This window comes from Lithobates pipiens, unplaced genomic scaffold (genome assembly GCF_037356315.1).
Source record: "Lithobates pipiens isolate NorthernLeopardFrog02 unplaced genomic scaffold, aLitPip1_a1.2 Scaffold_8, whole genome shotgun sequence".
Classification (NCBI taxonomy): Eukaryota; Metazoa; Chordata; class Amphibia; order Anura; family Ranidae; genus Lithobates; species Lithobates pipiens.
Genome location: NW_027507903.1, coordinates 242,522,498 through 242,544,176, shown reverse-complemented (window position 1 = coordinate 242,544,176; position 21,679 = coordinate 242,522,498). Strand labels below are relative to the sequence as shown.

At 39.4% G+C, this 21,679-nt stretch overlaps 1 protein-coding gene across 6 annotated transcripts in view; it reads left to right on the top strand.

Annotated features, from left to right (window-relative positions):
• Positions 1-20,895, top strand: part of CNOT2 (CCR4-NOT transcription complex subunit 2) — a 124,278-nt gene extending 103,383 nt beyond the window's left edge. For 4 of the 6 annotated variants that reach the window (XM_077468858.1, XM_077468862.1, XM_077468861.1 and 1 more), the window contains 6 exons: positions 1,938-1,999; positions 2,226-2,275; positions 3,975-4,075; positions 5,764-5,908; positions 18,114-18,167; positions 19,646-20,895. In XM_077468858.1, the coding sequence (XP_077324984.1) occupies positions 1,938-1,999; positions 2,226-2,275; positions 3,975-4,075; positions 5,764-5,908; positions 18,114-18,167; positions 19,646-19,732 (499 nt within the window). In that variant the 3' untranslated portion in view covers positions 19,733-20,895. The remainder of the gene's footprint in view (positions 1-1,937; positions 2,000-2,225; positions 2,276-3,974; positions 4,076-5,763; positions 5,909-18,113; positions 18,168-19,645) is intronic. The other 2 variants (XM_077468860.1, XM_077468863.1) reach the window with 1 other exon arrangement.
• Positions 20,896-21,679: the final 784 nt, after the last annotated feature.

Here is a 21,679-nt window from a genome sequence, read left to right as displayed (position 1 = left end):
TAGCTTCATGTCTGACTCCTAGTTAAAATGCCCATATATCCTACTTCTGGATGAATTGATTATATATTATTACTTTCACTGTTTCACAGTATAAATTAACCCCTTATAGTATCTGCTCTTTTTTTTTTTTTTTTTTTTTTTAACCCCATTATGGCAGGCGATACAAAAAAAGCATGCTGCTGCTACTAAACGTCTTAGACCTGGTTCACACCTATCTGTTTTTTGGTACTATTTGTAGAATTGCAGTCAATTTTACATGGTTTCCTATGGGACAGGTTCACATCTATTCTTTTTTCAGCCACTGTGTATTTGGAAAGGGTCAAGGACTTTTTTTTTATTTTTTTATTTTTTTTTTAACTACACAGAACATTGTGTTCAGAACGTTTTTGGTTCAATAGATTCCAATGTTGAAGCTGCAGAAAAGCATGTAGTGTTTGTTTTGTTTTTTTCTTTTGCCCGTGATTTGCATTTTTTAATCTGCCTAAAAACAAATTGGCCGAAAAAATGCAAAACGCATAGCAAAAAGCACTTGAGAAACGGATCAAGAGCTAACTGCATAGGTGTAAACTGAGCCACATACTGGCAATATACGTATCAAGTTGCTGAATGAAAGAATGTTTGAAAATGTCACTTGCTTTTAACATTCAGTTTTAAAATGTAATTTCTGTACAAAAACCATACACTGTCTGAAAGTTTTCTATTCTGCTCATTCAAATTTTCCTGTCACCGTGGTCGCAAACTAACGTTGATTTGACCCCACGAACGATTAGAAATTCGAACAAACGTTCTTGAAATTAAAATTCGAGACAGAAGACCTTGTTTTTGTATGGTCAGCATAAGTGACAGCAGGCGCAAGTAGCTTTTATAACCAACATTGTGGGCTCACTGGACAGGTAAGCGCCCTTATTAAGTCAGCAGCTACAGTGTACACAGTGTCACTACTTTGTCTTTTTTGCACGTGTGACTGGTGGGGTGTAGGTCTTCGGGCCTGCCCTGAAAGTCTTGGAAGGTGGTGGACATGGACTTCTGGCTTAGACAGTATGTTGATGAGAGGGGGGGGGGGGGGAAGAGTAGAAAAAGCTAATTCTATTTTAATAGACTTATTACGACTTTTAAAAAAACTCTCACCGTGCCTCTTATTAAATCCCTCAGACTGTCTAACTTCCAAAAAGGGGGGTCATTTAGGGGGTGCTACTTTTACTTTCCCAGCATTTTGGGGCTTCAAGAAATTATAGTCCGGTACACAAGGATTGATCAGTTTAAAAAAAAGATATATTTCTATGTCTATCTATCTATCTCTAGCTATTGGATATGTTTTATAACCGAAAGTAGAAAATCTTGTGTGGTGTTGGTGTGGTGTTTTTTTTTTTTTTTTTTTTTAATTTCGGTCTATTTTTCATTTATGTAAAAAAAACAGTGGTCATCAAGTACAACCAAAAGAAAGCTCTATTGCATGACCGTGCAATTGGCAGTTAAAGTAGCGTAGTCCTAAGTCGCAATATGCTATGACTATTAATGGGGTAAATCCTTCCGGAGCTCAAGTGGTTAAAGAACACCTGTCATAAAACAAGTAGGCTGCCATTGTTGACCTCTCCTTCCGGCTGTTAGGAATGCTTTGGCTTCTATCTTTCTCCAGTCAGTAACCCCAGCACAATTTATAGTGATGAGGATTTCCAAAAGTTCTCCCATTTAAATTTGCTGCAAGCTTGATGTGGGTCAGTGCCTATCGGATCTGCATTGGCTTTTTGCAGGTCTTGAGCATAGATTGGCACTTAAGACCTCTGGTCCTTGTGGTAAATGCAGCCTGCTCCTAGATGCTGGCACCAAAAACAACTAATTAAAAAAAAATAAAAAAATGTAATCTTCTATTAACATGAATTGTATTTGACACAGTTCTGTTTTTTGTGCTTATATCCTTGTTTTGATTTTAAACCTAGAAATCTTTATCCGAAGTTTGCATCGCCATGGGCATCCTCACCATGTCGACCACAAGATATCGGTATGTTTTTCTTGGTTACTTTGTGTGATGGTTCGATGAAAGAAAATTTTTCTATTCTAAAATAGCCAGATCCTTTTTATTTATTATTTTTTTTGATTAATTTGTCTTGGCTTTTCATTTTATTTTTATGACTTTTACATGTAGCAAGTACCCCCCCCCCCCCCCCTTTTTTTTTTTTTTTTTTTTTTTTTTTCCAGTTTTCATTCTCTTTTCGCCTTCCCTCTAGATTTCCACGTCCCTTCTGAGTACTTAACGAACATACACATTAGGGATAAGGTGAGTGTCTTTTCAAACTTTGGGATTTAATAAGTTATTGCAAAGCAGTAATTCTGTGCATGCTGTGAGCAGTCATTTGGGAAATTGTTAGTGGAAACAAATGTTTCCTTATGTTTAAAATATTTTTGAGGGCAGACCTTCTATAGTGATTTTTCATTTTGTAAACTTTGCCACCCCCCCCCCCCCAGATTTTATCACTTGCATCAGCACCTAACCATTCCTGTGCAATGTGTTTATATGAACAAATTATTGAGTTAGTTAGTTGTTAAATTGTATTAGCAAGCCCCTACAATGCCTGGAGCAAGTGATATTTTTAGGTTTGAATCTTAAAGCAGAGCTGAGCGTTGCTCATGCAGGACAAAGTTGCGTTAATGCCCTCTCCCCCAGCAGCAGCTCATCAGTTTCTTTGATCTCCTGCTGGTTTGTTCAATCATGGAAGCAAGGAAAAGATATCCTTGTGTAAATGTACAGTCACTCTAAACGGAATTTACGCAGAGCCGAGAAGACCCCTCCCTGCTCCTCTGTGATAGTGCAGGGCCAATTGAGCACCATTGCTGTCACGGGAGAGGAAGAGAAATTAGTCTCACCCTGCTCCATACCTGGGAGTAATAAGGGAGCTTCTCTTCTGCCACAGGAATAGCAGGGCATACAGGAAAGGTAAGCATATGTTTCTAGGCAGGGGAGCAATAAATCATTACCTACTGGGCAAAGCATAGTTTTTTGTTTGTTTTTTAAGAGTTAACACAAAGTTGGACAAAGATTTGTTTAAAGCAACAGTTAGCTTTCCCATTTAGGTTAAAGTGACTGCCCTGTGTGAAGTCCACCTCGGACCACTTTTTTTACTTGCCACTATTAGTTCTCCTCCATCACTCCTTTTTCTGTGGCTTACAGTGCAACTACCTGGAGCTTTTGGATATAGATGAGCATGTAACTTCCCATAATGCAGTGCTTAGGCCTAGCAATCCAAGCACTGTAACACAACGTCACTGAACTCTGACACCAGGTATTTTGGTGGCCATGGGAGGCAGGGGATTTAGTTAGGGTTCTGGAGAGGTGTGTAAATGTTGGTCAGAGATGGGCTTTAAACAGATTCGATCACTCCACATGATATGAGTCTCTCCAGCCCCTTCCAGATTAGCTTTTCTTGGCTGGGATACATTAATCATTAGAGAACCCGACCTCTTGTCACTGTTACTGATGAGGTGTTGTTTCTGAAGTCATCACCTCTGCAAAATTCCAGAACCCTTTCTGGTCTTGGACAAGATGGTGTTGAGGCAAGAACTTCCTTATTGCATAAGGTCATTTTTATCCTCTACCAGGGCATTTTTTTTTTTTTTTGCATACTTCTGTCTGGCTCCAATTCCTCAGGAGATTTCCCTCCATTATCTCCATGTAGTTTGGGCTGTGTGGGTTTATCCCTCAGCCACTGCTTTCTTTAGAAAGAGAATGACTTTCATTCTGGATGGTCCCTATAAAGGTGCACTAGCTTCTCATTCCACCATTGCTTTGTGGCTTAGACCATTAAAGTGGTAGAAAACTTTATTAATCCTGAGTAATACATAAATGGATAGTTAATGACTTTCTGCGCCCCTCCAGTAGACTCCATGAAAAATATTTTAGAGTGTGCGCAAAAAAAGCATATAGTTAGGATTGTACTAATGTACTTCTCTTTTCTTTTTCTTTTTTTTCTTGTTTCTAGTTGGCTGCAATAAAACTTGGCCGATATGGAGAAGACCTTCTTTTCTATCTCTATTACATGAATGGAGGGGATGTTTTACAGCTTTTAGCCGCAGTCGAGCTGTATGTATAAGTATTAAGCAATTTTCAGACAGACAATAGGAAAATATATATTGGTTTATTATAATTTCCTTATTTTGATCACAGCAAAAAAAAAATTATTTGTGTATATAAATGTATTAGAATTTTTTCTTCTAGAATCTCCTCTTATGGCTTCCATGTGGAAGAAGCTGAGAGAGGCCAGAGTCTGGAAGAATTTAGTAAGGGACTTGATATTCAAGTATTGAATTCATGGAAATCTGTAATGATGCCACTACAACCTGAAATCTCAGCTCATTTAACTTGAGGCTTATGCACACGGGTGTACAATTATCTACACTCAAATCTGTAATTTTATACAGAACTGAATGCAGCACTATTGTATCCTATGGGCCCATGCACACAGGTTTATTTTATTCCACAGAATATACTTGCGTAAACCAAAGCTAGAAAAGTCTGCATTACAGTTCTGGCATAAAGACCATATTTGCAACTGTACACATATAATAGTTTGTACTAACTTACATCCAGCGCACACGGGACTTTATTGGTCACTGCTGCTCAGTCTACATATTAAATGTGTAGCCAGGGGTGCCACCACATATTACACAATATTGGAGTGTACATGTCAGCCCTGAATAAGTCGTCATTGTGTCGTCAGTGTATGCACAGAATGACCCTATTTCAGTCATTCAAAATCCTATGTAAAGACATGCGATGTGTGTACATGAGGCCTTACAATACTGTTTACTTCAACAAACTGACATTTACCTGTCATGGCAAAAGGGAGTTGACCACAGCTTTATTTCTACTGTGCTGTGAACATACCAAGATTGGAATGTTATTTTAAACTGGCCATTCACCTATAGATTATCTGCGGATTTTCTATGGTTAGATGGAAAAAGTGGGAGATTCCTCCATCCACACAGTTTAGTGAACATGGCGAAATCTTTTGCACTTTTTCCATCTAACCATAGAAAATCTGCAGATAATCTATAGGTGTATGGTCAGCTTAAGAGTCCTTTTGTCCCCATGAGTATGTGGTAACCTGTATGTTTGATGCTTGTACTGCATGTATTTTGTGTGTGCTTCTGCCCATTAGCGCATTCTTTTAACATGTATAGATTATGATTTACTCCCTTTTGCAAGAATGTTCTGTGCTAATTGCAGGTGGATTTATAATGACTGAAGAATGTCTTTGCTGTTGAAATGCTGGAAACTTTTAAGGATGATGCTTTTATTTTTGTGCATTTGCTGATAATTTATTGTGTCTATGTACATAAGTGCATAAACTACAACAAAATAGCCATGCAAAACATAAATATAAATGCACATTCAACATCTAACATTTTATAAAAAAATATGGAAAGTGAAATAATACACTTTCCATATTTAAATCATACACAGAATCTATCCTCACAAAGTAAACTTGTCACTGGTGATGGATAAGACGTCAAAGGTAACAATCCTGTATTTCCCTGGGGAGACACCACCACTAGTAGTGACATGGTACATACCCGGGCCCCACCTTGGGAGGTTGTGCACTACTTTTACGATGCCTATGATCTTTTCTGGTCCTTCTGTAAATGACATATAACTGCTGAAATGGAACACTTTTTTTTTTTTTTTTTTTCTTTTCTTTTTTTATACGCTGGTGATATTGGTACAAAGTGAGATGCAAAATATAACCCTGAAAATGTTTCTCATTTTAGTTTCAACAGAGACTGGAGATATCATAAAGAAGAGCGGGTATGGATAACCAGGGCACCTGGAATGGAACCAACAATGAAAACAAACACATATGAGAGGGGAACATATTACTTCTTTGACTGTCTTAACTGGAGGAAAGTTGCAAAGGTACGGTATATCTTATCTTTTTCTGTGAACTGTCAATATATCTAGAAGCACAAATGCCTTGATGCGTTTCACACCTTTAGTGTCTACGCATGGGTGGGAAAGGAGTCAAGACGTTAATGCGATGCTTAACCACTTGCCGTTCGCTAACCGTACATTTACTGCTTGCAGGCAGCACAGATGCACTTCTGGTTTACAGGAGTGTATGTGCGTCCTGTCCTGTGATTGTACACAACACAAGTTTGTCAGCAGGTTACAACCTATAATTTTGGCTGTATACCTGCTGAACGGTTGTGGCCAATCACGGCACAGAGATTTGTGTTGGTAAACGCAGCACACAGATCTGGCTGGATTTCTCCCAGCTTTGTTAACCTTTTATAACTGAAAGGCCTCATGCACTCCGGACATTATAAAAATGCCAGTAGCTTTAGCTGTAGAAAGCTGTCGCTGTAAAAGTAATGTTTTTTTGGTGGTGCGTTTTTTTTTTTTTTTTTTTTTGTTTTTTTTTTTTTTTTTTTTTGCAAAACTTTACTCACTAAAACTTATGGCTCAAAAATGCTGATAAAAGCAGAATTGCTGCATTTTTTTTCTTGTGATTTGTAAGCTTTTAAAGCTCCTATTAAACGCACTAGTTTTGGTGGGGGTTTTTCCAGCCCGAAAACTCCCCTGCCAAAAAATGCTTATAATGGGCTATGTGTGCATGGACACATAAGATAACATGCTGGGGTGTTTATTGGCTGCATAAAAAAAATGCCTGAAGCCAAAAACAGCAGCTGTAAGAATGTCCAGTGTGCATGAGGCCAAAGCAAGAAGAGACTCCAGTCAGATATTTAAGTAAAAGCAGCACCCATACGCTTGTTGGGCACACAGTTAACCCCTTTATTGCCCTCCCGATCCTAGTCTCTCAGCTAGTGCCATTAGTACAGTGTGTGTACAGTATTCTCACTAATTATTGTGTTAGTGTCACTACCAGCCAGTATCAATTAGCGCCAGATTGCCCTCTACACTATCAGTCACCCTATTCGTCGCTGATCACCACCATAACTAGTATAGTAAGAAGTAGAAAATCTGCGCTTAGTAAAAAAATTAAAATAAAAATCTGCAGCTGAACACAATAACCAGGATACTGGGCACAACGAAACAGGAAAAAAAAGTGCAGCGCTTAACCTCTAAATATAAATGTGACTTAATAAGAAAATGTATAAATTTTAGTAAAAAACCTAAATAATGGGAATCTAAATATTGTGAATCTAAATTAATGTGAAAATCATTAGTGAAATTTTTTTTCAAAGATCTATTATCAGATAAACATTTGACTGTGACTCAGATGTCCAATAAATTTGAAAACCGATAACCAAAAAGTCAAAAGATGTATAATGGTGCAACACAGTGTAGATAATGTCCCATGTGAATGTACAACAAAACTGTAGTTGATCTTGTTTGTTTAAACAAAAATAGTGCTTGACCACGTGGACCCTTCACCTCTGTAAATCAATAGTGAATGGAGGCTTACCAGATCACCGGTCAGTATGCGCAGATATGGACACACAGACGTTTCGATGCGGAAAGCCGGAAAACGACCCCCTCCTTCGGATATCTCGTAATCACCGAATCAGCTCGAATCCTCTCGTAAGCCGCTCTGCGCAGATACTAACATGTAGGAGTTTCGATACAGAAAGCCGGAAGACAACCCGCTCCTTCAAATATCTCGTCACCAAATCAGCTCTGATCCTCTCATAAGCCTCGAAGCGTCATATCACCAAAAAACAAAAATAAAAGTGCGCCAAATCGTGTAGTAAGGTTTGAACAAATTTTTATTCTTATTCAACGGAATTGTTTAAGCGCTAAAAAATGACTCCACCGAGTCATACGAAAGTAAACGTATCGTTAAAAATGAACAAATTGCTAGCAAAAAAAATAAAAAATGAACGAATGCTAAAGCACAAAGGGTGAGCGTGGCTACGCTCACCCTTTGTGCTTTAGCATTCGTTCATTTTTTTATTTTTTTTTGCGCTAATGTCTTTTTAGCGCTTAAACCATTCGGTTGAATAAGAATAAAAATTTGTTCAAACCTTACTACACGATTTGGCGCACTTTTATTTTTGTTTTTTGGTGATATGACGCTTCGAGGCTTATGAGAGGATCAGAGCTGATTTGGTGACTACAAGATATTTGAAGGAGTGGGTTGTCTTCCGGCTTCCTGTATCAAAACTACTACGTGTTCGTATCCGCGCAGAGTGGCTTACGAGAGGATTCGAGCTGATTCGGTGATTACGAGATATCCGAAGGAGGGGGTCGTTTTCCGGCTTTCCGCATCGAAACGTCTATGTGTCCATATCTGCGCATACTGACCGGTGATCTGGTAAGCCTCCATTCACTATTGATTTACAGAGGTGAAGGGTCCACGTGGTCAAGCACTATTTTTGTTTAAACAAACAAGATCAACTACAGTTTTGTTGTACTTTCACATGGGACATTATCTACACTGTGTTGCACCATTATACATCTTTTGGTTTTAGTTTTTCAAATTTATTGGACATCTGAGTCACAGTCAAATGTTTTTTATCTGATAATTGATCTTTGAAATTTTTTTTCACTAATGATTTTCACATTATTTAGATTCCCATTATTTATTTAGGTTTTTTACTAAAATGTATACATTTTCTTAAGTCACATTTATAACTAGTATAGTGCCTGTACAGATCAGTATCTTGATCAGAACTAGACTAGTGGCCCCAATAGTAGTGTCCCCAAAAAATGCAGTTTGGTTTTTACCAAAGACATTTAGAAGAATATGTTTTGGGCTAAATGTATGAAAGAATTATTTTTATTTTGTGTGTTTTACAACAGAAAGCTGAAGAGATCATGTTTTTCAAAATTTGTGTTTTTCATTTACGATAAAAAAAAAAATGGTAGTCAAATACCACCAAAAGAAACTTCTATTTATATGGAAAAAAAGATATATAAATGTATTTTGCGTACAGTGTTGCGTGACTGAGCAGTTTTCAGTTAAATTAGCACGGTGCTGAATAGCAAAAATTGGCCTGGTCATGAAGGGTAAAAACTTTCGGTGGTTAATGTTTTTGCTGTGCTTCTTTATTGCTAAACACCCACTGATGTTGCAAGACACAAGTGCTTATAGTACTTCTATGTGAAGTTAATGTCAGTTGCATATAGTAAGATCTGTGACTGGGACAGAGGGTTGTTAAATTGCAAAGTTTACTTGAAAGCCATTATTTTTTTTATTTTTTATTTTTTTTATGGTGCAATAAAAGCATTACCAAACAATGACTGCATTTCTCTGTGGGTTGTTTGCTAATCCAATTAATTCAGTGCATTCGAGGACCCTGCACAAGCATATAACATGTAAAGTCTGAACTCCTGATATGTTGCCGATCATTGACTTTACCGATATAATGGATATATTACTTTAAAGTGGTTGTAAACCCTTACAGCACACTTTGACCTACAGGTAAGCCTTAATCTAGGAATAATCTAATCTAAGAAATATCTCCTAAACCTACACGGTTTAGGAGATATTTGCCGAAAGACGGGCACCGCTGTCTACGGCGCATGCACCGTAGAGAGCAGCGTGCAGGCGCACGGAGCATGGCACCGTCAACGACGAATGATCAGTATAATCAGAGTGATGTCATCGCAGCTTCGCCGAATGACCGTGGCGGAGCAGGGAGACCCCACCGAGAAGATGGATGCGCCGGACTACTGGGAACAGCGGTGGCATCGCTGGCTCCTGTGTCAGGTAAGTGACACATAATGGACTACTATGCGATGCATAGTAGTCCATTATGCTTTGCCTTTGTAGGGAATGAAAGAGGAAGTAAACCCATTAGGGTTTACTTCCTCTTTAAGGCTGGGTTCACACTATTGCTAATTGGATGTGGTTCCAATTTGCATAGGAGATTTTGACCGCCTTACTATGGAGCCGGTTCGCATGTCTCCGGATCAGCTCCAAATACGAATTGCACAGGAGTCCTCTTCATCCTTTGGTCCATTTTTTTTCAGGTCTGAATTCAGCCAAAAATTTGGGCTAAAATCGGACCTGAACCAGTGAATGGAGACGCACCAGTCCCCTGCTGTGAGCTGCTCCGTGCTGTAGTGTGAACCCAGCCTAAAAGTGTTAACTGAAGTCATCATGCTGATCCAATACATTTAACGTTTTTGGAAGGTTAGAAATGGTGGCCTCTCTATTTTTGTTAGTGCAGATTTTCTTTAAAGAAAAAGTCATTTTATATTTTTCCTATACTAAAACTACATTATGACAAAATAAGCTACTGTGTCCTCAGAGTATTCTATATCCGTTTTATAAAATATTATTAAATAGACCTTTTTACTGCCTGTCCTTATGTGTGCGTGACCAGGTATTTGTGTTTTTTTTTTTTTTTAAAAGCCAGCAGCTACAAATACTGCAGCTGCTGACTTTTAAAATGACACTTACCCGCCCAGCGCGCCCGCGATGTCTGCACCCAAAGCCAATCTCTCGATCTTCTCTTGGGTGCTGCCGCCGCCATCTTGGGTATGGGAATCAGGAAGTGGAGCCTTGCGGCTTCTTTTCCCGGTACCCTGCTGCGCAATAAGGATGGTCCCCGCTGTCTTTGGGATCCGTGTGTTTCCCAGCAGGCAGCGGGGGACCTTCGGAAAGGGCCGTAGATTCTGCAGAATCTACGCCGGAAGTGGATGCAGATAACTATACTGTACAGGTACCTGCAACCCCCTCCCCCCTGAAAGGTGCCAATTGTGGCGCCGGAGGGGGGGAGGGTTCCAATGAGCGGAAGCTCCACTTTGGGGTGGACCTCCGCTTTAAATAACATACTTTATAGAGTCTGTAGAAGTAGACAGCAACCCAAACAGCTAATTAACAATGGACTTGGGCAGTGGTTCAAAGTATATAGTTTTATACAGGTCAAACCCCCATCCCACATATTTTTGTATGCTTACAGATGATTCTTCCATGTAAAGCATGTTAACATGTATTTTCTTTGTACATGTGCGAAAGTTTGCATTAACTTTAAAAAGACATGCCATGCAGTACAGTTGCTCAAGGTAATGTGCAATATCTACTACCTTCCCGTCTTGTGGCCTTCCTTAATGAGTGCTAATGCAGAGAATATTGTGCAGGAAGGTTTTTTTTTTTTTCCTTACTGTGCTGCAATGCAGTTCAGTGCTCTGAACAGCCCACACTTGCATCAATTCATTCCCTGTGCTTTTCTCTGATTCAAAACCTGTTTTATGCTGTTGGCAAATGTAGAGAAAAGAACCAGAGGAGCTCATTTATATAAAAACAATAAAGATGAACCAAAAAAATATTATTGCCCATTGAAATCTACGAGAGTATGGATAACATTTTGCATTTAGGAGAAAATATGTGCCCGCATGAACTGCGCTTCCAATTTTTGTTATGTGATTCGAAAAGAGTAAATCACATAGCCTTGCCATGCTTAAAGCAGACCTAAAGTCTAAAATGTAAAAAAATAAAAATAAAGTGAGCAGACTCCTAATTGCAGGCAATAAAATCAATAAAATCTACCTGTCTGTAGTCTTCTGTAGATTGTGCATGTGGAGCTCCATTTACATGCTGGCACAGTACTTGTGTGCCAGTATGACTCGGCTTGTTTGGTCAGCGTGGGATGACATCACTTCTGCAATTAAGATGGCTGAGGACCAGAACCCAGAGGAAAAGAAGCCAGCGAGGGACCTCATGGGCATCAAACTGTGGAAACGGAGAGAAGTATTGCAAAAGTTAGTTCTGCTTTAACTGTGCAACACAATCCGTGTGCGAAGATTTTTTTTTTTTGTTACGGTGACATTTTTTTACTTTCTGTCTCTGATATCACAGGAAGTGAGGAAAATCTCAAGTGACTGGATATTTCACATTTTTTTAATGGAATAAATACAACCCTGGGAAAATTACCCTTACTTGTCTATTCTGGTGACCGGTAGTCACCTGGATAATTAGCGCAGGTTCATCTAAAAATCATATAGAAGATCTGCCAAACCACAAAATATGCCACCCAGAAAAAAAAACAGATACCGTTTGAGACCAAAAAGCGTGCCTCTTAGCCTGTCCACTTGCTAAAGCACCACCTTACCTGTAGTCCTCCTCACAACTTTTGGTGTTATGCAGACCTACTACGCTCGGTGGTGGAGGAAATTGTTCTGAGATCGAGCCAAGGATGCGAATAATGGGCTCCAACAAATCAATATTTGTGTCATGGGCCCCCAGAGGGATCAGAGGAGCCTGGACCACTTACTTTTTGGAGAGCTTGAGCTGTTGACCCTGCTACCTTCCACATATGAATTTTGAAGGCCAAAGCGAGCAGGCAAATCCTTGGAGCACTGGAAAAACCTTTCTTTGGTTCCTGATCATGTATGTTGTATAGGGATCATGACCTTGTTCTACAAAAAGACCAGAAAATGCCGTAGCTAAAATATAAATACAGATGCATCTCATAAAATTTTGAATATCAAAAGTTAATTTTATTTCAGTAATTCAATTCAAAAAGTGGAACTCTTATATTTTATATAGATGTGTTACACAGAGTGATACATTTCAAGTATTTCTTTTTTTTTTTTTTATTATGGCTTACAGCTAGTGAAAACCCAAAATTCAGTATCTCAGAAAATTAAAATATTGCATAAGACCAATAAAGTTTTTAATACAGAATGGCTTACTGAAAAATATATGTCCATGTACAGTATAGTATGCACTCCAATACTTGGGCTCTGTTTGCATGAATGACTGCATCAGTGCAGCGTCGCATGGAGACGATCAAACTGTGGCACTGCTGAGTAGGTGTTATGGAAGTCCAGGTTTCTTTGAATAGTGGCTTTCAGCTCATCTGCATTCTTGGGTCTAATGCCTCTGATCTTCCTCTTGACAATACCCCACAGATTCTCTATGGGGTTTAGGTCAGGCAATCCAGCAGTGATACCATAATCATTAAACCAGGTATTGGTACTTTTGGCAGTTTGATCGGGTGCCAAGTCCTGCTGGAAAATTAAATCGGTATCTCCATAAAGCTGGTTAGCAGAGGAAAGCATGCTCTAGAATTTCTTGGTAGATTGAGGCACTGACCTTGGACTTGATAAAACACAGTGGACCAACACCAGCGGAGGACATGGCTCCCCAAATCATCACTGACTGGGAAATTTTGCATTTTATTTGGAAATAGAGGTCCCAATGTGTGTTGTATGTGACGCATCTATTTAAAATTTAGTTTTTCAGTTTTTGAATTGAATTACTGAAATCCATTTTTTTGATATTCTAATTTTATGGGATGCACCTGTATACAATTGTGCCACTTCCTGATTCTCTAGAGAGCCTTTACAAGTCAAATGCCTTACAGTATGCTTTATCCCATCAAGCTCAAAATTGTACATGATGGCTGCAAAAAAACGCTTTTGATTCCCCTGCATTGGTGAATGACAGGTTTGTGTCTTTGGCAAGTTATGCTTCTTTACTTAGTATACTTGGTTTACTTCACTTCACTTGGTGTCCCTGTCCAAATAAACTGGAACTTTTCACGACTATTTCTATGCAGATGCGATCCTTCAGGGTCCTTATCCAACAAAGGGCTTTCACCCTGAATATCAAGCGCTACAGAAGAGTCTTCTTTGGATCATAACTTGTTGGACATCCTCTAAGGGGGTACATAGTGGGTACACCCATATTTGAGCCTAATCTTGATGCCCCTGCTGTACACTAAGATGGAGGATTTATTGTTCTCATTGAGAAGCACCTCCAGGGGTTGGTAATTAACCTCAGATCAAGTGTATAGTTCTAACACTGGGATTTGTTTTTTCTTTACTTTCAGTGCTACCACTAAACAGAACAAATAGAGAAGTTGAATCTCTGTAACAGATACAGACAGCAATACCAACCTGACAGTTGTATTTAATCCAGTTATACACACAAAAAAAAGCTTAGCATTTTAGCTATAATTTAAGGCAAGCATCACTAAATGGCAGACCATGGTCTGGGTAAAGATTGAGTCATGGTCAGATCCAGACCTCCATTTAGGAGCCAGTTTTTCCTCTGCCACCACTGTCCTCCTTAGAGCAGTGCGGGAACCAGGACCCTTCGAGATGGGAGAACAGGAGCTGCTGGAGTTAACTTATGAAGTTAACCAGCATATGATTAGTTGCAAAGATCGTCCTGCATCCTGGCAACTAAGCAACTACTCATTAACTATTGTACGTGTTTCGAATGAACACTACTTTGGAGGCTAGTGTGAAGGGGGACTGTGATGTAAGGGGGGGGGCGATGTAATATAGGATAGGACGGTCATGTGAAGGATCTGAGTCCTTGCACAAACATGGCATTTTGGATCTCTGCAGGAAGAAATTTTTAAGGCAGGCCATAAATGATGTAATTTTTCTTTCCTGCAACCGCGGTGTGCAGGAAGGAAAATGTCTTGATTCCTCCAACAGTGTTAATGAAGGAATCCCTTCCGCAAAGTGATTTGGCGCGCGCGTGTATATGTATGTGGGTTGGTCACAGGAGCCGTTCCTGCCAGCAGAACAGAGCTATTATTGCTAGCTGTTATATACACACTTCACACGCTTCCCTGTGGAATAAACTAAGTTTATCCAACTGTCCTAAAACCGGACATCCAGTAATTTTTGGCTGTCCTGCCTCTAAGCGCCACTGCATGTTGGCCTCCATGCACACATATGAGTTTAGAGGCAGAAAAAAAACACGCTGCCAGTAGGTCCAGGAGCAGCAGCGTTTTGAGAGGAAAAACTGCTTGGCACATGTTTAACACTAGCCACTTTTAGCGGTAATTAATTTCAATGGCTAGAATAAATTATCTTTAACATTGAAATGAAGTAGCACTTAAGTCAGTGTTTCTCAAGCTTTTTTGTCTTGCGGCGCACCAAAAAGATCAAAAAAAATAAAAATAAATTTGTGGTGAATTTATTTATTTTTTCATTTATTGAATTTTATTTATTTTTACATATTTAAATTACATTTGAGGGAGGGGCCTGCTTTCGAGAGCAAATCGGATTGTAGAAACAGTAATCTACTTTTCTGTACGTTTGCTTCCTTGCTATAATTATTTAACAGTTTCTCTTTCAGCATTTCAGACTTGATTAAGTATTTCTCCATCGCTGAACAATGAACCAACTTTATTTATAAGCATCAAAGTTGGAATGGAACGGTCTCTATTATATAATTTAGAGTGATCGAGTTCTCCCGAGTCTCACATTACCAAAGGAACCAATGAATGTCAGACTGACCGATTGCATTTTTATATATGATAGGAAAAAAAGATTAGCTGCGCTGAATACATGCTGTGAACTTAAATATTAATTTAATAAAGTGATCCGGCCGGCTCGAATACTATCTGAGACGCTTTTGTATATACGGCATTTTGTAAGTGCAATACTTTTTTTTATTATTAAATGATTTTAAAGAGTTACACTATGGAGGCTTTTCTGTTCTTTACATGGGGAATGAGTGATTAGTTATACTGAGGATAACCTGAACGGGCCATCTGGTAATTTCCTGCCATCCTTATACAGAGACCCGGGCTGGGGAAAAGAGCAACAGGCATTTGTGATCTCTTTAAGAGATCTAGCAATCTGGTAAGCGGCAGTATTTTTGGTGTTGGAGGACCTTTTCCTATTTTACCCTGTCACAATTTCTTGGGTGATATAGTGTTATGTCACTAATGAATAGAGCGTTAAGGAACCATCTGAATACCGTTTGGAATTTTACTACCTTGTGGAAAATTCATTTAGCGACACTCCAGAGCTAATTGGACACTTGGACAATTTTATTAGTTATATTGCAATATATAGATTTTTTTTGCATTTATCGCTGTGGTTTCATCATCGGGTCTTGTATTGAGCCACCTGGAGAAATTATTTCCCAGTTGAGGCTTACACATTGAAATGGCTTTATTAGTTAATATTTAAGTTCACAGCATGTATTCAGCACAGCTAATCCTTTTTTCCTATTCTGTATATTGTGTGTATCTCACAGCAGTTTCAAGTTTTGTTTGTTTGAGAGCATTTTAAGAGTGACCTCAGGACAGCGCAATAATTAAACATTTATTTTTGCGTTTTTATATGTTACTTTTTTAACTTTTGTGACATTGATTTACCATTACATTTTTCAATATATGTTCAAGGTTTCAAAACGCTAGCAATTTAAAATATTTTTCAAGTTGAGGGTTAAATGGGGAAAAAACACTTTAACTTCTTGAGATCCGCGCTATAGCCGAATGACGGACCTGCTTTGCTGGGACTACGTCTATTGACGACGTCCCGTGCACGAGTGGCCTGCGGGGCCCCTGAGGGGCACGCGCGGCATGCTCTGTGATCAGCGAGTCTGAGACTCGCCTGATCACAGATCGGAGCAAGGGGCCGATCCCGACCCCTTACCACGTGATCAGCTGTCAGCCAATGACAGCTGATCATGTGATCACAACAGAGGCGGCAGTCGGCTATTTTTCCTCCTCGCGCTGACAGCGCGAGGAGAAAAAAAAGCCGATCACCGGCGGCTATGATCGGGACATCAGTCACATCAGTGCCCACCTGCCCCCTGCCAGTGCCACCTAAAATATAGCAAAAAGTGCCACCCATCAGTGCCACACATCAGTGCCCACAATCTGCCTCGCACACAAAGTGCTGCACCTCAGTGCCACATCTGTGCCATGTACCAGTGCCCAGCAGTCCCATCTATCAGTGCCGTCCATCCGTGCCCATCAGTACTGCCTTATTTGTGCCTATCAGTGCCCACCAGCGTCGCCTATCAGTGCATTTCAATGAAGGAGAGAAATTACCTGTTTGCAAAATTTTATAACAAACTATTAAACATTTTTTTTTTTTTGCATCTTTTTTTGTTTGTTTAGCAAAAAATAAATCTCCCAGCTGTAATTAAATACCACCAAAAGAAAGCTCTATTTGTGGGAAAAAAATGATAAAAATGTCATTCATGTACAGTGTTGTATGGCCGCGCAATTGTCATTCAAAGTGCATCAGCGCTGAAAGCTAAAAATTGGTCTGGGCAGGAGGGGGGTTTAAGTGCCCAGTAAGCAAGTGGTTAAACATATTAATGAAATATGCTCTGTAACAAACGTGTTGGTAAGCTTTAAAAAAAAAAAAAATCATTCCATTGGAAATTCAAGGGCTTTTTATCCAGGTTGTTAGACTTACTGTTACATGTGTTATTTATTTGAAGGACAATGTTGGCCCATTGAAATGATTATTGCTTTTATTTACGATTTTAAATGGTTAGTAAGCAATCGTTTATGCTGAAAATACCCAAATGCTTTAACTCAAAGATACAGTAATTCAAATTACCTTGCTACAGCTTCCTCAGTTAGTTCTACAAATCAAATAAGCTTAATTATGAAGAAGCCTGATTCTGTGTAATTGAATAGAAAATGTAATATTTAATAAGCTAAACATTTTACTTTTACTTTTCATTCTGAAAAATAGTTGGCAATAAAATGACTGTAGTACCCAGATTGCTGCTCTAGGGTGTCCTGCGCAGCTGGATTAAGGAAACCTGCACTGACAAATACAAGGCTTGCCATTGCTGACCTCCTCCTGAAATTGTTACTTGGCCTGGCTACCACTTTGACTTCCTTACCTTAAATCCCTATGATATTTAGGAATCATCCTGGTGCTCGTCACTGGGTATCATGTAGTTTCTGGTTACCAATAATGAGCATATCAGTTTGAGCTTACATATGTAACAGACATTGGGTAGTTAAATATTGGTGCATACTAATAATACTTTGGGAACATAATTCCTGCATGCGTGTTCTGATTTTGATTGTGTGAGGTAGCGTATAACAATTTTAAGGAATAAGGCATTACTGCATTCAGGTATGACTGACTGCTATTTAAAGCTGAGCTCCAGGCAAACTGCTAAATACACAAATTAGATATATGGGAAATGTTTTACCGGTCAAAGGATTTGTGCGCCTGCCCACCTAGTCCTGAGATTTACCCAAACGGCACAGCCAGCCTGGAGATCTGTTCTATTGCAGTTAAGTAATACAACTAGGCCTTGTCCCTTCCCCAGCCTGTGCCTTTACAGTTAGAGCAGCAACAGATTGAAGAGTTCATCCTCCTCTTGTTCTGTTCTCTCCGCCTATCAGCATGTGCCACCTTAGCACATGCTCAATGCAGCAAAACTGACTGGTTCCTTGTCCTGCTTCTCCCTCTCCTCCAGTCTGATCTCTGCTGTACAGGGGATTACAAGAGGCTGATACCAAGTCAAATTCAGGTACTTAAAGTGTTTCTAAACCCACGTCATAAAAAAACTATCAATAAATGCTGTATTACATGCTGTTCATACTCAGTCACCGAGATTCGTTTTCTGTATTCTGCAAAAAAAAACTGGTTGAGCCTGCTGCTCTCTATTTCCACCTTCAGTTTTTATGTCCCAAATTCAGCCAAGGTTTTTGCAGCTTTAGTGGCAAGTCTGCACATGCTCAGTTTTTAGTCAGTTTCTATGCTGAGCATTTCCTCCCTATCACATCTCAGCAGCACATGTGGGCGTTGACACAGTAGTAAATGACAGCGCATGCCCTTTCTCCTCCTCTTCCATGCCCACTAACCAGCTAAACAAAATAGGGGCAGGATATTACATGTAGATGAGAGGAACTGCAGTCGGCTCACATAATTTAGAATAAAAACGTCTTTGCCATTCTGAAACTTTCCTCCAACCACTTTGCATATTATTGTATATACTGTGATCCCAAATATGTTGCAGAAATCCCTCTCCACTGAGTCTGGCTGCAGCAATTTTAACTGTGGGCAGCAGAAGCTGCTGCCTGTTCACTTCCTGGATTTACACAGACACACCTACACAGACACAGCCCTGCAGCTCTCATTGGCCCTCTTATGACCCCCCCCCCCCCCCCCTTCCTGGAAAACTCTCACGAGAGTTAGAAAGTGAGCTGTGCATGATGTCAAAGCCTAGGCTAATTACCAGACCAGAAACAGGAAGTGGGCTGTATAAGGTATTAACTGCAGAGAAAAAAATGTTTTACGATCCAAATTTAAAACAACGGCAGAAGATTTAATAGATGAAAAGGTGAAAAAAAAAATTCTGAAGGTCCGCTTTAATGGAGGCTTCACCTCCCTCTTATTCTAAGACACAGGCTGGAGGAGTGTGACACAGCCTGAGAGTGGCAGAAATCCACTACACCATGTTTTTTTCCACAAAAATTTTTTTTTTTATATATAATCTCCCAAAGGCTTGTAATTTTGAACATGTCACCAGTAGCAGAGGATTAGAAGCTCCTCCTGCTTATGTTTTTCCCTGCAGACAGGCTGCAAATGATCTGGGTCATGTGACAGCTGTAGATCAAGTAGAAAAGCGGTACTTCAATGTTTTTACAATATCTACAGTTCCATCCCCATACAGAAATAGTAGGGAGATGATAAATGAAACTGTGTTATCACGTTAACACAAATTGCTTTTTCGAAAAAAATGAACAGCTGGAACATATACCTGCTTAAATGCTTACTGTTTAAATCTGCCTGGAGTTCAGATTTAAGTCCCTTTTTAATTGCTCTTAGTTTAGTTGCAACTTCTGGCCCTTCAATAGATACAGAAACGCATCTGGCCCACCATGAACAAGACATTGGATGTCCTGACCTTTAGTCTTTAAAAAAAAAAAAAAAAAAAAAACTTCCACAATTTCAAGTATTTCATTTTAACTGAAATGTACCCTTTATTTTTCTTCCCCCTTTCAGGAGTTCCATTTGGAATATGACAAGCTAGAAGAAAGGCCTCATCTGCCATCCACCTTCAATTACAATCCTGCTCAGCAAGCCTTCTAAAGACTTCCCTGTTCATGGGGTATGGCTGTCTCAGCACAATACTCAACTGCAGAACTGATGTGGCTCAGGCATCCTGGTTTTAATTCCTTGAGGATCTGGCAATTGTCTCATGCAAAGGGATCATCACTTGAGGTCCTGCCTTACTAATTATGTGCTGCCCAACAACTAGAATTGTCATTTGTTTTTTTAGTTTGAGCAGGGTCTGTATTTTTTTTTTTTTTCCTCTTTTTTTGTTTTGGTTTCCATTTTATGCCAGCAGACAGACCTAGGTCTGTTCACCACATACCAGTACAGTACACTGACAAAGTTTACCACTTTTTCAAAATGTAAAAAGGAAGAGCGAGAGAGAGAGAGAGAGTGAGAGAGGGAAAAAAAAACAAAATAGACAGCAAAGTTTGCATTGTTCATTGTAGCACCTTTGGTAATAAAAGAAACACATATTTGTGCATTTTTATGTGAAGATCCTTCTCGTATTTCATTTGGAAAGATGGGCAAGGTCACCTTCCTTCATTTTACTCCCATTCTGTTTTGAAAGGCGATTTTAGGCCTTGTTCAGCCCTTTCTCAGCCAATGGGGTTTGTATCTCATTGCAGCGCAAAGATCTACAGGCCCCTGTGACAGGGAATGGGCAAACAAGAACTCACTATTTAGAAGAAAAAGAGATTGCCGCAACCTTTGGACAATTTCCAGAGTTGTGTATTACTGAGCTTCATCTTTCCAGAATGAGCAAAACACTGTCCAGTCTTTGTTACTATTTTGTAATAAATGTGTACATTTTTTTTAAATTTTTGGACATCACATGAATAAAGGTATGTATGTACGAATGTGTATATATTATATATATGACACCTATTTTGGAAATGTTTGCCCTGCTGTACCTCATTTTTAGGAGGTGTGCATGGATGCAATATATGAAAATGGGACATTCTGGAACTGCTGGTCAGGGGACTCCATTGTCGCCCTGTGCACTAAAGGGCCAGATTTTCAGCAGCCAAGGACATCCATACCCAAGTGAACATGATGGGACTTAAAGAAGTGAACTGAGACAATTCACTCTGGCTGTTTGAACAGCAGCGTTTCATAGGAAGAAAAAGATCAATCTTGTATTTTCTGACCACATAAAGGCTTCTTCTCTTTGTAATAAAGTAGAAAAGCTCTCCTCACTGTAGTGTTTGCTTTGTTTTGAGAACATGAAATCATTTGTACAATCATGACCAAGGTTTCCTTTATTATGAAATAATTGCTGTAAGTAGTGAAAATGGTAAGTATAGGTATTTGGCTGGAAAGAGCTACTGCTATCGGTGACTATTATGTCCATAACCGAAGAACTGTCAGGTCTCTCATTCACTAACCATAAATTGTATTTAGAATTTCATTTTATGCTGCATTGTGTTTTTGTTAAATGTTTTTTATTTATTTATTTTTTTTGCAGAATGACTGGCTGACTTTACCTGTTAGTCCAGTTAAGTAAGATTATACTATGACAGTTGCAAGGTTTCATTCAATTAGTTGTCTAGCTTTTGCTTTCATAAAAAAAAACATTTGCAGAATTATTGCAGAGCATTTGTTCTGCAAATATAGATGTCTTATAATGTACTTTCCCAAAAGTACCCTCTAGAGCAGCAGTCGCCAACTAGTGGTCTGTAGACCACTGATGGTCCACGTAAAAGTTTTGGTGATCCCTAGGGTTCTGCCACAAATTTGGCTCCTGTGAACTCAGAGGGAGGTGCTGGGAATAGTGCAGAGTGGGAGGTGGAGGAGGGGGCTTTCAATGGCAGTGCTAATCAGACTCTGGGAGGGAGCCTGGAGCTTTAGCACATGCCTGGATAACGAGGTGAGATTCAATAAAGAGTCTGTGCGCCGCAGCATTGTGTGTGTGTGTAAGGCATGTAAAATTCATGTTTGTGGTCTGCGGGATTCGAAATTGTGAATTTAATGATTTTGTGA